The sequence below is a fragment of the Haliotis asinina genome, chromosome 4 (genome assembly GCF_037392515.1).
Source record: "Haliotis asinina isolate JCU_RB_2024 chromosome 4, JCU_Hal_asi_v2, whole genome shotgun sequence".
In the NCBI taxonomy this organism is placed as follows: Eukaryota; Metazoa; Mollusca; class Gastropoda; order Lepetellida; family Haliotidae; genus Haliotis; species Haliotis asinina.
In genome coordinates this window covers 24,540,456-24,557,410 of record NC_090283.1, presented here as the reverse complement: position 1 = coordinate 24,557,410, position 16,955 = coordinate 24,540,456, and the positions used below count along the sequence as shown (strand labels likewise).

Here is a 16,955-nt window from a genome sequence, read left to right as displayed (position 1 = left end):
CCCCCCCCAAAAAAAAAACCGCCCAAAACAAAACAAAACCAAAAAGCAAAACATAACACAAACAAACAAACAAAAAAAAAACACACACACACACACACACAAAACAACAACAACAACAACAACAACAACAAAACCCAAAAACCGCAAGAGTCTCCCACCCCACCTACCCCCACCCCCACCCCTCAAATACATCAAACCAAATCAAACAGACAAACAAACCAAAAAAAAAAAAAAAAAAAACTTGCGCAGAAAAGCAAACTTTGAACTCCCCAAGACATCAGCATTGACAGTGAGTTGTAAAGACACACATTTTATTACAAAACAGACAAAATACATTGCACAAAGACAAAAGTCAGTGATGCACCAAAGTCAGTTGCTACCGACGCTCATGACTGGCGCTGGCATCCAATACAAATATTCACTATGTACAGAAAGTTGGAATCGTGCTTCACGTGTTCCGTCGAAGGGAAACCCCCTTTAGCGCCGTAGTAGGGATTTCACATTTAGTAAAAACCGTATACGATACACAAAAATCAAGTGTCTACCCTTGAAATATCTGTGAATACAAAACTTCGATATTTCGATACATTTTGTTACCTGTCAACCCATCGAGAAGGAATACGTAATTTCGAAACTAAAGCGTTACTGGGATCTTGTAGGACGCTGACTGTCTAACTGATGTTTTTTCTTTTGCATTTACACGCTTGTTGGATAAAGAAGACCTTCTTGCTTTTCACGATTGGGAAACGTCTTTCTTTCGTCAACTGCCTCTTCCTCGCTTCGTCAGTCATCACCAGTGATGTCCATGGTGATGATGGTGATGGTGGTGCCCGCCATAAAATAGGTCATCAAGCACTTCTCCAATGCCGTGGCGATGGTGATGATGGTGGCCATGGTGATGGTGATGATCCTAGAATGAGGTGATTAAGGGTTAAATAATTATAGTAATAATAATAAGTGGTTAAGGTTAATAATTATCGAGGATTATACCTAAAACAGTTGATTGTACTTATTCTATATCTATTTTCATCCTAATTCGAATGATGTAAACCACACAAAATATAATTTATTTGCATGTTTATAATCGATATATGTGATTTTAAGTTATGCCCATATTGTCTGTAATCACCAGTGGCTGAACAGATGGCGTAAATCCAGCTACAGTCCATGCATCTGGCAAGTCCCCATAGCCCCTTTTCACTTGAGGTACCCCTTTTCACTTGAGGTACCCCTTTTCACTTTTTTATTTTTTATGAAATGTGTTCAATTTTACAGCTTCGTGCTAGTTTTAATGTACAATCAGCGACAATCCAGTTATTTTACTGTCCTTCGTCGACCAGTGTTTTAATGTAATTGCATTTACTATGAATATATGACTGTTTAAATTCATGACATGACTGAAATATTGCCATCTGTTAATATTAACTCACGCACTATATAACTCAATGTCATTCTGGAAGGTCGAATGAAAATATGTCGAACATGTTATATTTACGAATCTTCGCTTTAGGACGTTCGAGTTTCTGTTGGCTTCCTCCATGTCGAACTGTCAGATATTACGAACAGTCGAACGATATTAACTATCGATTCCGGTAAATTACACAGTCAGTTATTACGATGGCAAATGCTAATTGTTTTCAGTTGAGAATATATCTTAAATGCGAATAACGAATTTCGGATGTAACGACGTGATCCCCGCCACCCGCCCCCCACCCCCCACCACACCCCACACCCCACACCCCAAACACCCCACACCCCCACCCCCACCCCCACCCCAAAGATTCGCATTTATGCTTATTTTTGTATCCGTATCATTTGAGCAGGAAACACATTTACATCGACGCTCAAAATTTACATCTCTGTCAGGAACTGGGAACCAGGAAAATGCACAGGGAAATAGAGTATCACATTGTTAATTGTCTTATGATTTGACTTTATAATTGTACAATCAACACATTCAAAATTGCTACAATCGAGTCGAGTTGTTTTGTTATCGCTAGTCATAACCCGTGACATGTGACCTTGACCCGGACGGTCGTGATTAGGAAATTAGGACATGTGACAACGCCATTAACCCTTGGACTGTCAAAGTACATGTTGCGGAACATTAGACAAACGCTATCACGTGTGTGTGTGACGTCATTAACATGAGCAAGTGACGCCCTAACTATTTTCGGTGATTGTATTTCATGTTTGTGTGAATGCAAACCAATTACTTCCTTGTTCAAATCTGATCAACTATAGGTTCCTGTAATAAACTTCGTTTAAGGTATTACTTTATGTTTGTATACTAATTTTCTGTTCAACCTGGACTTTCCAGAAAAAAGTGAATAGAGTACCTTCTTTATCCGAAGACCTCAATTTACGTTTTATTTGCGTTTTTGTTGCACTATGTACTCGTAGTCTTTTAAAAACAGCCAAAGGTTTTATTAACTGAAGAGAATAATCGTTCGGAGTAACAGGTTTCCGGATAACCCAGGTAATGACTAGCGAGTGAGCGAGTGAGTTTAATTTTACGCCGCATACAGTAACATTTTAGCTATATCGCGGAGGTCTGTAAATAACGGTCTGGACCAGACAATCAAATGATCAACAGCATGAGCATTATGTAAATGGGATACGATGACATGAGTCCGGTTGGTCGATTCTCACGACAAGCATGGGTAACTGAGGATCAACAAGAACCTTCACGGATTCATGACAAGCCACGACAATACTCACATCAACAATAATGGTCCGAGGAGGCTCTACCACATACGTCGTCTGAACGGGTGGTGGTACTGGTGGCGGGGGGTAGGGATATCCTACTGGAGGCTGAACGTAGGGCGCTGGGGGAGCTGTGGGGACGGGGACGGGGACGGGGACGGGGTAGGGCTGTGGTGGGGGATACTGTCCGGGCGGAGGGGCGTAACCGGTAGGGTAGGCTGCAAAGAAAACATTTCCATTTTAGATTTCGGTTTACAAAGCAAGCTGTGAAAAATGTTGAACTTCATGTATACTGGACAGAATAATTTAGGAATATTGGTATTTCAATGATTGATATGTCATCAGATTGTCAGTGAATAAATAGATCATTTTTTATAATTTCAAAATTTCCATATATCCCTAACTATTTTTAGCCATCAAAATCCGACGTCAGCGTTATTAATTTGCAAAAGCAGTTATCAAACATTATATATGTCTATATATGTCTATATTTTAACTTTAGAGAACAATAACTATGTTATTTTGTGTTTTGATCATCCATGAATAGTTTTCATACAGCTTTAATTTTGTTGCAGTAGTACTTGTAAGTTCATGATAGGGAACTGCCTATTTCTTCCGGGTTAAGACTACCGTAAATTCGATCAACAGCTTCAAGTAGAATATTTCGACTTTGAGTGTCACTTTCACATGGAAGGTCTCGTCAATCTTTAATTCGTGCATATTTACCTGGATATCCGTTCATTCTATAGTGTATTGGTTGTCAAAGTGTTGTATATTTCAGCTCTTCTCGTTGCGACCCTTCACGTCCGTTGCAATGAACAGCTGTCAGTCAGATGTCAATATATAGCAGTCGTGGTGAAATCGGAGGAGGCGTAGCAAGTCATGTGATTCCTATAGATAGACATGAGCGTATGCTGATAAGCGTCAGTGTTGCTATTTGTATGTAAACATATCACGTGATCCCAACGATATGCAAATGAGTCACAGTGAAGCCATGAAAGCGAAAGTACTAGTACTTCGAATGTTGTCACGCAGTAAGCTGAATTAAGTTGGACTTTACGTCACATCAACATTGTTCCAGCCATATAGTGGCGATATCAAGTCTGCATTACATTTTCTTGTTAATAAATGACTAAATAACTAACTAACCAACCAACCAACCAAATAAATAAACAAACAAACAACCAACCAACCAACCAACCAAACAAACAAACAACACTGTGTTCAAAAGCAAGCAATTACTCATTCACACAACACTGTTATGTAACATAAGTTAAGTCAACATCCCTCAGGTAGTTCAGAATGAGATGCCCGCTCTTTCAGATTTGTCGGATCATAATGCGAATCACTTGCAGTCGAATAGTCCACTCAGCTAGGCAGGAAGGGCTTGATGGTGAACACTTCATCTCAAGAGACACACATAGGAGATCCATCCCCATAAGGTTTCAGCAGACAGTCATGAGTAAACCGACTTTGGCCAATAAGACGTCGTAAAACTACGCCATCACGTTTTGACTGGCTGTATGTACAACCAATTGTTGGCTTCATGCAATAACGTATATTAACGTACACACTCGGATCGTAGACACTGGAACCAGTGGATGATGTCATGAGCATCGATCTATACACGTAGGGTAAGATGACATGTCAGTGAACTAGTTAGAATCGATCTTCAACCCATGAATGTCATAAGAGGCGATATCTGTGAAGATCCAGTCCAGAACTGACTCTCGGTTACCAACCCACTAGTCAGACTGGCTGACTTGGTTGACACGTCATTGTATCCAAATTGCATAGATCGATGCTCATGCTGTTGATCACTGGATTGTCTGGTTCAGACTCGATTATTACAGACTGCCGCCATATAGATGGAATAATACCGAGTGCGGCGTAACACTAAATTCAGTCATTCACTCATACAATCACAGCAAGAATTATGGAGAACATTCGGACTGGTGACATTTTTGCGTTTTCCTCTCAGACTACAAATAAACAGTAACTGATACGCTTTTTCATGATCATTGCACGTATCTCCAGAGCGTATTTCGAAGTTCAGTGTGGGTATTTCTTGTATGAATCCTACATTCTTAAAGGGTGCAGTCAAGTAAGAAACCCAAAAGAATATCTGACTGCGTCAGCACATGGAGCGCACCTGAGTTAGGAAACTGATGATAACGATCGCCCACTTGACACTCTGAAACTGGATGTTCTGGCTAACCAGTGTGGAGTCTCTTGTATAAAGAAGAAAACTTTGTAACCCTTATAACTACGAGATGAACATCAGATATAAGATATCATCCAAGCTTAATCGTCTCAAAACACGATCTCTCCCACAAGGAGCTGTTTATGTTGACCCGGATATGGACGCCATTTTAGACTGACCCGGGTACACTTTGACGACATCCACCTGTGTCAGCTGGGATGTTTTCTCCCCCAGAGGCTATTGGGCTGAGAGTGAGTTCGTTGGGTTTGTCTCGCGTTGCTGTTAGCAACATTCTAGTAATATCACGGCAGGTCACGCCAGAAATGGGCTTCACACTCTGAATCCATGTGGGGAATCGAACCCGGGTCCTCGGCGTGACGAGCAAACGCTTTAACCACTAGGCTACACCACTGATGAATTCATGGACTTAGTGAAGCAACTCACAAACAACAACAACATCAAACAAACAAACAAACAAACAAAATAAAACATAAAACAAACAAAAAACCAAAAGAAACCAAAAAACAAACAAACCCAAACACGCATAAATAAAAAAACCACACACAGACAAACAAACAAAAAAGAAAAAAAAGAAAAAAGAAAACCCTTCTGATTCTGATTTCATACAAAAACAATCTACATGAAACAAAGAAAACAGAAGAAATTACACCAACGCAGAATAACATCCTCCTTTGACATATTCCTCAGGAAATAACAAAGACAACATTTATATCTCATTTCAGAAGACTGATCGCCTATTGCTAGAATTATCCATACCCTGTTTCAGAATTATAAACTTGCACAGCAGCTATCAAGTTCATTGTTAACACAACGGTTAACACCTTCATTAACATTGTTGTCTTGAACTTTCCTTTCTTCCGGAAGGTATAACTAATGGTAACCATACTAAATAACAAAGGAAACGTTACCTACCTTCCTTAATGACGGATGCATCTATCTTCAGCTGGCGTTGTGATGCATGGACGGTTACTTCATGGTCTGTGTACGGTCTGTGTACGGTCTGTGTACGGTCTGTGTACGGTCTGTAGCACCGAAAAAGCCTTATATCCATGAAACGGTGGCATCCCAGGGCGTCTGCACCATCCAATGCCTCTTTCTCTCTCTTAAGCAGTTAATCGTTGCACATTTACCCAGACTGATATTACTATGCGTACGCAGATAGTGGAAATATGTTTCTTCGCAAGGATAAATGTGATCCAAGATAAATTTTACATGTTCGTAAACACTTTTGCACAATATGAAAGACACGTTTTACTTGTTTTCACACATGCATATCAGCAGAAAATGTTTAAAAAACTGAAAATAATGGAATGATTGTTTTATAATTGTTTTACACATTCTACGACAGCTGTTTCTTGTTTAAGTAGTTGAAAAACGATTACTTTACACGGCTTATCCTTGCCTCAGATCAGAATTTTATTTCAACCTTTGTTTTGGACATCTAACTCAATGCTCTTGGTTTATTTCAACATAGTCAGCTTGACTCTTCTGTAAAAGATGCATTGTACCTATATATGAATGCATTTCAGAAAATGTTCTCGTGGTTTGCCTAAAGTTATGCTGTTCAGCTTTCTTGTAAACTAATGCTTACTAACATATCTTTGATCGTCTTTAAGAAATTCATAAAGGTAGGAGTGTAACGTTTTTGTGGCGTTTAGTGAACCTTTCGTCCGTTCAACATATAATTTGCAGGAGATGACCTCTCTCTGTTTTACGACAAAAAAAACCCAGAGACAAAAAAACGAACAAAAATCCAGTATTACGTGAGAAGTGGTGTTTGATAATCCGTGAATAACTATCAGTGATATCCCTTATCTGTTTGATAGAGATGTAGTGTGGTCTGTGCTGCCATGACACCAGGTGTTACTTGTCTGTAGAACGTGAGTCTGTATGTGTCTATTGTGGGCCGATGCCGGTTTTGAGGTTGGCGTCAGGTCACTGAGTCAAAAACAATGAACATACTCTGACATGACTGATTTATTGCATATTGTTACAATACAGGTTAACAACAAGTATCATATTTGTTATAATACATTATATAATCTATGTACATAGCGCCGAGTTACAACTAGGCTGCTAGCCGCTTTGTTTTTCCCTCGATCACTGGATTTCAATCTCAACGGCTCGGCGTGTTATTAATCTCAACTCCCTGGGGATCATTCAACCCTTGCAGCCACTAGGCAGACGAAGGTAATGTGACTTTCCCAATCCTACCAGGTACCCATTCACAGCTGGACACATCGTATCAGCACTCAGTTTACTGGACACATCGTATCAGTTTACTGCACGTTCCTGCACCTGCAAGTAGGTGTTTGAATGTATTCATGTGGCCACCGTCTGGCCATTTATCAACGGATTCTTGAATTCCTTGAAGTCCACAGGGTTGTGCACTGTAAAACGGGGGTTGTCACAACACTAAAAGAATCTGCACACAAAGCTGACTCGAAGGTTTTTACAGCTGAAAGCCTTTCGGTATGACGGGCCCGAGAATCGAACCATTTTCTCCGGCATGCCCTCTATCCACTAAACCATGGGGGTGTTAAAATAATGTGCAAGTTAATACTTAATTTATGACCCATTAAGTAATGCTATGATTATTCGATACAATTAGTTTTCACTTAATTTAAATGGACAGTCTTCCATCTCTTGTTACAATAACCTTACGTATCCCGTGAAAATCCAGGTTACATTCTTAGCCTAGTCGAAGTGTTCATTCGTCACGCCGAAGGCCAGAGTTCGATTCCCCTGCCGTGATGTTGCTGGAATATTGCTAAAAGCGGCGTAACACCATACTCACTCACTCATCCCATCATAGTTTCACACGTCGTCCTACAATCATACAGTTCAATCGTCACTTGAGATCCTATTTCACTGTTCAAGAAATGGTCACGCGAAGGTCCGTATTAGAATTGGTCTTCAGTAATCCTTGTTTTCCGTAAGAAGAGACTAATCGATTGGGTGATTAAACAGTTCAGCGTATCCTGTTTGCGTAGATCGATTTTCATGGTGGCAATCATTGGACTGTCTGGTCCACACTCGACAGTTTACATATATGACGAAGGTGATTGTGACGTTAAAACAAACAAACAAACAAGCAAAACAAACAAACATACATGGGTAATGCCGGATTTTATGCCAGGTAACAGTGAATGAGTGAGTGAGTTAATGTTTAGCGTCACATCGGCAATATTGCAGCCATATCGTGACGAGAACCATTAATAAAATGATAGAGAATGATAAAAAAAACCTGTCAACAAAGGACAGTAAAACAACTAGACTATCACAGACAGGCATGCAAAACTAGTAACTAAGTCTAAAACAATTTAAGTCTAGAGGACGATACAATATAAAAAGGGCTATAGACCGCCAACAACTGAAGGCAGATCACCATACCAGGGTCCATGAGGACTTACAGTACTTTTGCTACCTGCATGGACCCTAGCTGGATTTACACCACGCTTCAGCCGCTGGCGATTGTTAGCCAAATATTTAAAAGAACAAATATACTACGTTTAAAATCGGGTAGGCAAAAATCAAACTGAGAAAACTCTTGGGATTTACGTATCCTCTCAGGAGGACAATACTTTTACGATACTTTAACCCCCATTGAGGATACAGCCACTAACAATACCAGTTGCTAATTGATACTACCAATCATTAAAATACACCTATCTACAACGCATTAATCAAAATTCAATCATGAAATCAATTTCTTTTAAAAAACCAATACTTAAATGAACACTAACAGTGGTAAAAGATCCTTAACAGTTTTGACATTGAAATATTTGTCCCTTGTGATGGAGAAGACATGCTTGACTGTGATTCTTTCATCACAAGGGATACAAAACGGAGGATCTTTACCTTTAAGCAAATATTCGTGTGTATATCTTGTGTGGCCAATACGACATCGTCGCATGATGACCTCTTCAAATCTGGACTGACAACCCAAGTAGGTGTATTCAATGTAGGGTTTTATTTCATGTAATTTGTTGATGCCCACTTGAGTGTCCCACCTCTTCTGCATCAGGTCACGGATGTAAGACCTAATGCTAGCTTTATAATCAGTGTGTTAAATAAGAAGTGGTGTCACAGATTTGTTGAGTGCTGCCTTAGCAGCAAGGTCAGCTAGTGTGTTCCCAGAAATGCCAACGCGGCTGGGTAACAAAAGAACTGTCATACTGGCCAGTAACCAGATTATTATAAAATTCAATAATTTCTAATTAAAGTGGATATTTACAAGAAATATTTTAGTCGCCTGAAGGCAAGAAAGAGAGTCTGAATAGATTATATATTGTTTACGTTTAGGGTGTCTTTGCATATATTTGAGAGCCGTCAATATGACGTTTGCTTCTGCAGTAAAAATAGAGCTGTTATCTGGAATTCTAGAAGATAGTGTTCTCGATCCAATGACAGTGGCACAAGCTACTACACCACAGTCCTTGGAACCATCTGTAAATAAGGGTTTATGATTGCTGTATTTAGTTTTTAATTGATTATATTCTTGTTTATATTGTAATTCATTAGTTTCTGATTTTTTAAATCAAGTTAATGTTAGGTCGACTTTTGGCCTAACCAGTTGTCGAGGAGGAGAAGAAAGAAGATATTTCATTATCAACCAATTTCCTTGCATCAGCAAAGGAAATGTCATTTGTGTGTTTGACTTTCAAATTTTTTGTCTGTTTCACGAAAGAAGGACATGCCTTTGACTCATGTGCTCACCCTTACAATTTGCGCACTTGATGTTATCAGTGCAGTCTGTGCCATCATGGTATTTACTACACCAGAAGCATACCTGGGTGTTTTTGCAAGATCTTGCACCATGACCAAATTGTTGGCATTTAAAACAACGGTGTGGATTTGGTATGTACACATCCACACCGATGTTGAAATATCCTGCTTTAACAGAAGGTGGAATCTTTGTAAGGGGAATAGTGAAAAGGTAGGTGTTTGTTTTTATGGTTTTGTCACCTTCTCTCCTTGTAAACCGTTTTACAGACATTACTCCTTCAGATTTCATTTCTGCCACAATCTCTTCTTCAGACATATCTGAGAGGCACATTGCACGATCACGTACAATGCCTCTGCATGAATTTAGGGTCTTGTGGATTGATACGACAATCTCAGTGTTGGCAAAATGATGAGCTTTGAGAAGATTTTGAGACTGTTGCATCCTTGCACATTCAACTAGAAGAGAACCAGACCGGAGACGTGTAACATATTTAACAGTTCCACAAATGCCTTCAATTGATTTTGAAATGACGAAAGGATTAACTTTGAGGGGTGTACCATCACTTCCATTGACAACAAGAAACCGGGTCTTGAATTACTACTATTAATAGATTCCTCATCAGAAGATTGCAGCATCACTATCAATGCGCCTTCTTTTAGTTTTTTTTATCTGGAACCAGTAGGTAGTTGGGAAGCCATAATGAAAAATATATTCGACACCCTTGCTCCCCACCCACCATGGAGTGTCAACATGGACGGAATTGCAGTGGAAGCCAGCTACAAAACCAGGGCTACAAGGATGCTATACTCCAGCAAGAAGGACGCAGGTAGCTATAATAGTCAAATAGAGTAAAAGGTCAGGCTGGTCCGGCCCTAGACAATTACATGATGAGGTCATTAATGCCAGATTGGCCCATGAGCCACCGCCTTCCGGCATAGGACTCTTAGACAAAAGTGTGATATAGTAACAATTTCGTGGTTTCCATCGTAACCACATGGAATATCAATATGTACACTGATGTATAATTATCCATGCCCAGGGCATGGCGTGACCAGCCGATTGATAGATTCGGGCCGATTCTACCACCCGTCTAGGTGAAGTAAGGGCCGAAGTGGTGTGTTGAGTAAAAGGAACAATGTTCAAGCTGCCACTGCCCTCAACCACCAGGATCCCGTCCTCCACCGACACGGGACGCAAACCCACGGCAAACAGGTTGCCCAATTTGGTCGGCTCTTACGACCAGCAATGGGGTGCTGTGGACACATTCTACCCCGGGTCCACACTGGAGAAGAGCACTTAACGTTACCGAGCACCCATCTTGGGTGCTTATGCCGCTTTGAAACAGTATTACAAGTCACCCATGTGAACTGAATGTTGGGAAATCTATAAACCGAAGCTGACTGAATGTTTAGAAAGCTGATACAGGTATCAATCTTTAACACTCTAGCAGAGAAGAACATGTATAGAAAATCTGGAGACATAATCCAGAAATGGGATTCAAACACACGATTATCGGTTCCTGATACTACATAAGGGAGCTAACTTTACGAAAACGTTACGGTGACATGGTGTGTTCTTCAGGAGATTGGTTTTACAAGCAATGCCTTAACTATTGACGATGTATGTAATTTATAACGGAATCATTTTCAATCATATTGGTTTATTCAATAAAGATATGTACATCATCAGCCCATGACACAAGCCTTTGTACAGCGACCGATACGACCAACAGTGCTCTATGGAAAGATAGTCATACATACTTCGACAGAAAAATAGTACATCTGTCACTTCGTTTTAAAGACGTTTGTTTCAAACGTAATATACTGTCCTTCACAAATACACCTTTACTGAATGTGTATCTAAACCTCAACGTTAGATAATCTCAATTTTCCTATGATAAAGATCCATTTGGCTTAATAGGATGTTGTATCGCAATTATGTTCGAGTCATGTCATATTAAACTCAGGGAATCACCCGCTTTATTATTTTGTTGGTTTGTTTAATATTCACATATAAATCAGAACGTCTGCGCATTTCGAGTTTGTAATGACATGCGCAAAACGTTTGTAGGCACAGGGAGACAGTGGAATTTGACCTTAGCCATGGCGCAATAATTATTAGAATACACTTGTCATTTACTCATTTTGATTTTGACAGGCAAGAGATTAATAAGGATATCTGTTTCTTTTCCGACGCTGGCTGTCTAGAAGAAGCGATGGTTGTGATGGTGGTGTTTCTGAAGCAGAGACAATTCATATACAATACGTGAGATACTTAGAGAGGACGATTATAAAATGTGTAAGGGAAGGTACGTGAAAATGTGTTACATTCTGAAAATGGTTGGCTGCTAGGTATGTTGTTTAACGCCGTACTCAGCATTATATAAAAGCCATTGGCAATCTGTAAATCATTGAGTCAAGAAAAGTTATTTTAGTTTTACGCCGCACTTAGAAATGTTCCAGCTATATGGCGGTGATCTGTAAATAATCGAGTTTGGACCTGGCAATCCAGTGATCAACAGTATGAGCATCGATCTGCGCAATTGGGATACGTCGACACATGTCAATAACCCGACCCCTTTAGTCGCAGGGTTCCAACCTGGACCAAAAGTGTAATACTGAGAGTGAGTGAGTGAGTGAGTGAGTGAGTATTGCTAAACATTTGGGTTCGGACCAGTCAGTCCAGTGATTGATATTATGAGCAGTCAGCCACACCAGTCGATCCATCACATCATCGCCATGGGGTGCTGGGGACAAATTCGAACGTGGAATCCACGCGGGTTTAGCCACGCTTCTTCCCACGAAACTGCCTAGCAACGGGGACCAATTGTAACCCGGACCCTCATAGGCTTTCACTTGTGATTTGTGATGATAACCAGGTTTGGAGAGAACATCGCCGTTGTGCCTTATCGTTAGCCTAGTGGGGAGGCCTAGTGGTTAAAGCGTTCGCTTGTCACTCCGGGGGCCCGGGTTCAATTCCCCACACGGATACTATCTGTGAAGCCAATTTGTGGCTGCCCCCAGCCGTAATATTGCTAAATACGGCGTAGAACAAAACCCACACACTCTATATCGACAGATATGTGGTAAGGGAGGTAAGACTGAAATATCCCAGCAGTGAGTGGGTGAGTGAGTTTTACGCCGCTTTCAGCAATATCACACCAGAAATGGGCTTCACACATTGTACCACTGTGGAGAATCGAACACGAACCAGCGAACGCTTAAACTAGAAGGCGACCCCCACCGTACCATTCGGTAAGAGATTCGAACTAAAAATAAAAAAGAACAAAAAAAAAAAAAAACCCTCCCCCCTCCCCCCCCCAAAAAAAAAACAAAACAAAAAAAACCAAAAAAACCCAAAAAAACAAAAACAACAAAGCACTGGTCATTCCTGGTACTCACGTCTTTCACAATAACTCTCTCGTTGCCGAATCTGTCCTCCTTGACCACTACCTTGTGTCCGAATCCGTCGTTGAACACAGTCTTCTGTGGGTGATGGTGGTGTTCCTGTAAGAGATTCGGTTAAACCTCCTTAGACCCGACCTTGTTAATCTGGAAACCTATGTTCTAGCTTGTATACTGAACAGCAAAAGAAACGCAATTTAAAATGAAGCGTGCATGTTTATGTCTACCATTTTATAGCTTGACATAAAACAGAGGTGCATTTTCTATGCTGTTTAGTATCTGTTGGGAGGAAAGTTAATCCTGAAAACGTGAGACTAGGAACACTTTGTCTGGAAACTGTCTGTGGACACATAATCCAGAAATTCCTGCGGGTATTGCAGAAAATGACCTAAGTGTGGGAATCTCCAACCATGAAGCTGTTAATCTGAAACATCAGCGCAGGCAAGCATTTGATTATGTCTGAAGCAGTGTTGGAGTATATCTGAAGCAGTGTCTTCATATGCCTAAAGCAGTGTCTGCATGTGTCTGAAGCGCTCTCTTCATGTGTCGAAAATTGTGTCTGCATAATTATGTCTGAACAGGTCTCTTCATGTGTCGAAAGTTGTGTCTGCTTATGTCTGAAGCAGTGTCTGCATATGTCTGAATAAGTATCGGAGTGTGTCTGAAGCAGTGTCTGCACATGTCTGAATAAGTATCAGAGTACTAGTGTGTCTGAAGTAGTGTCGGAGTGTGTCTGAAGCAGTGTCTGCATATGTCTGAATCAGTATCGGAGTGTGTCTGAAGCAGTGTCTGCACAGGTCTGAAGCAGTGTCTGCATATGTTTGAATCAGTATCGGAGTGTGTCTGAAACTGTGTCTGCACAGGTTTGAAGCAGTGTCTGCACATGTCTGAAGCAGTGTATGAGTGTAACTGAAGCTGGTCTGAAGCAGTGTGTGCATATGTCTGATTCAGTAATGGCATGTGTCTGTAACTGTGGTGATATGTATTTGCAGCAGTCTGGCGTCATGTTTCTATGGCTGCCACCCTGTGTCTGTATCTATGTCGGTATTTGTTGGTAACAGTGTCGTACTGTGTCTGAAGCAGTGTCTCCATGTGTCTCAAGCAGTGCCCATAGCAGTGATTACTTTAACAACGAACTTTCCCCTACCGTATCAATAAAAACAAAGTTTATCAAGAAGCAAAACCACTTGCAACTGACCTCTTTTACAATGACCTTCTCATGACCAAATCCATCCCTCTTGACCACGACCTTGTCACCGAAAGGATCTTTATACACTGTCCTAGACTGGCCATGAGGTCCAACTACCGTTGTGCTCCCTGGTGGTGGGGCGTAGGGGTATCCCGCAGGCGGTGGGGCGTACGCCCCGGCAGGGTATTGTGGAGGGTAGGCACCTGCAGGTGGAGGGTATGCTCCGGGTTGGGGTGGGGGCACGTTTCCTTGTGGGTAATACGGATTTCCTGGGTAGCCTGAAAATAACACAATCGCCTGTGAATCAAATCATTATCATACTTCAGAGCTGATAACATGGCGGCTGACTCAGCTGTGAAAATATTGACCTGTTATCAGATAACAGGGAAGATATTGTTCTGCATACGATGACATAGGCACAAACACACGAGTTAGTTTCATTGCGATATTCACCTCCTCATTGTGTCACACTGTACCATGAACGATACGACCCAACAACCTACCCATAAATTGGAAGGAAGTTATCCACTAATTTGCGGGAACCAACTGCAAACCTTGTGCAGGTGAACTGCACAAAAATCATGCAACCAATTGCAGAAAAGCATGTACAAATATTGTGCATGTGAACATTTTCTTAAGAATTCGCGATTTTTTACTGAGTTTAAAAAAATATTTAAAACTCATGACAATAATCTTTTCAACGTTATGAATTTGTTTTACAATGCATCAGTTCATGTGCAAACAGTACCATTAAACAGTATGGACTATTTTTTCAAAATCTAGATTGGAACAGATGACTGGAGTAAGTGGCAACATTTACACTTGTCTAAACGTTTGATGGGTCGAAGCCAGAACTACCGGATATCCATTTCCATGCCGGCTGTAATCACTCTGTATTGACAGCATATTGGGCGTCGGGGTCGCTAGTGTTTCGTTCGTCAGAACCCCCTCCCACCCATCGTGCTGGAATTATTGCTAAAAAAGGCGTAAAACTAAACTCACATTTTAGATGTACATTCTCGACTATATAACCCCTGTTCAACATGGAGTGACAATTCGTTAAGGAAAATGAAATGTTCACATGCCAAAATCCATGTTTAACATCCCCTTCGGAGTAGTGAACGTGAAGTCGTCTTTGTTTCAACAAGTATATGAGTTAACTCTCACGCCGCACTCACCAATATTCCAGCGGTCTATAAGTAGTCGAGTCTAGACCAGACAATCCAGTGATGAACAGTATTGAACTACGCAATTGCGACGCGTCAATAAGTCAGCGAGTCTGAAAACCCCACCCCTTTAGTCCCCTCTCGTTTCTCGATACTGCAGTCAGTGTATGTCAGTACGTGAGTGTAGTTTTAGGCCGCTGTTAGCAACATTCCAGCACCACAGCGGGGAACACTAGAAATGGGCTTCACATACAGTACCAATGTAGGGAATCGATCCCGGGTCTTCAGCGTGACGGGCGAACGCGTTAACCACCTGACTATCCCGCCGCCCCAGTTTATGTAAGGTAGAACACTGTACATCCGTCGAAAGAGTGAGTGAGTATAGCTTTTCGCCGCTTTTAGCAATATTCCAGCAATATAAAGACGAGGTACTCTAGAAATCACATTGTCTTCGAAAGAAAGAGTATCTCCATGGCTGCGAGTTATAGAAAGTTACTACTGCTTTTCGTGGAAATGCTTCTGTTGTCAACTACTGAAAAGAATTTGGTTTACAGTTAGCGGAGAGAGATGGGGTCTGAAATACTCCTTGACGCTATTTTATCCCGTGAAGAAATGGTTAAACTGGTTTTAAGCAAACGTTCAACGAGTGAGTGAGTGAATGAGTGAGTGAGTGAGTTAACATTTAAAGTCACATCGGCAATATTTCAGCCAAATCGTGACAATAAAAGCTCTCTATTAATAAAGGCCAATTTCAAACAATACATCTAGTAAATGAAATACAGTAACATCACAGTTTTTTTCACAGTATTTTACGTGTTCTCACAGAGGGAGAGTCTTTCATAAGGGGACACAGATGTGTGGGTGTGTGGTTACAGCGTCCGCTGGCCACGCCTAAGCTCGGGTTCGATTCCCAACATGGGTGCCAGTGGTGAAGCCCATTTCCCACTGTGTGCCGTCGCGACAATATCGGAATATTGCAGAAAAAGGATCGTAAAACCAGTCTGATGCTGTTTCCTACTTATGTAGCTCATGTTCCTGAATGTAATTCACTTGATTGTCTGGTCATACTCAATTATCATACACCCTTCACACAGCCGTGCTGTTGTGGTGTTCGACATTAAACAACAAACAAACAAACGAACAAACAAAACTTACCTGGATAGCTCATGATTATCACTCGATCGCACCAGATGATGATCTAATATGAACTTAAATATGCGATATCAACACACACACATATATATATATACAGACGATGGGTCATCAGTTTCATGTGATGTGTGACGTAGGCGACTGGGATCGGAGTCGTTATCGCAAACTCGCAACAGTGTCCATAACCATAACGCCTGGTCGTAACTACCGAGAAGGCGTTTGACAGTGTGATGAGTTTGGATATCACTACGCGTACATTGTCCCGAGTCTGATAAAAACGAGATAAACTGAATCTGGTATTTCGTTTATGTTGATAAATGTATATATTCTGTATATGTTGCTAGTGGTTGGTGTTGGTAGCCTCTATTTGTTTAAGTATCCTCTG

The 16,955-nt window shown here is 41.0% G+C and overlaps 2 protein-coding genes across 2 annotated transcripts; both read right to left on the bottom strand.

The window, feature by feature from the left end:
• Nucleotides 1-294: 294 nt before the first annotated feature.
• Nucleotides 295-3,619, bottom strand: LOC137282377 (uncharacterized protein DDB_G0272718-like). The gene is made up of 3 exons (XM_067814122.1): nucleotides 3,433-3,619; nucleotides 2,722-2,924; nucleotides 295-910 (listed from the first exon to the last, which is right to left on the bottom strand). The coding sequence occupies exons 1-3, from the start codon at nucleotides 3,446-3,448 to the stop codon at nucleotides 791-793; spliced, it is 339 nt and encodes a 112-aa protein (XP_067670223.1). The 5' UTR covers nucleotides 3,449-3,619; the 3' UTR covers nucleotides 295-790.
• Nucleotides 3,620-11,302: 7,683 nt separating this feature from the next.
• LOC137282376 (uncharacterized) lies at nucleotides 11,303-16,725 on the bottom strand. Its single transcript, XM_067814121.1, has 4 exons — nucleotides 16,574-16,725; nucleotides 14,262-14,530; nucleotides 13,061-13,165; nucleotides 11,303-11,895 (listed from the first exon to the last, which is right to left on the bottom strand). The coding sequence occupies exons 1-4, from the start codon at nucleotides 16,584-16,586 to the stop codon at nucleotides 11,863-11,865; spliced, it is 420 nt and encodes a 139-aa protein (XP_067670222.1). The 5' UTR covers nucleotides 16,587-16,725; the 3' UTR covers nucleotides 11,303-11,862.
• Between the last annotated feature and the right edge of the window lie 230 nt (nucleotides 16,726-16,955).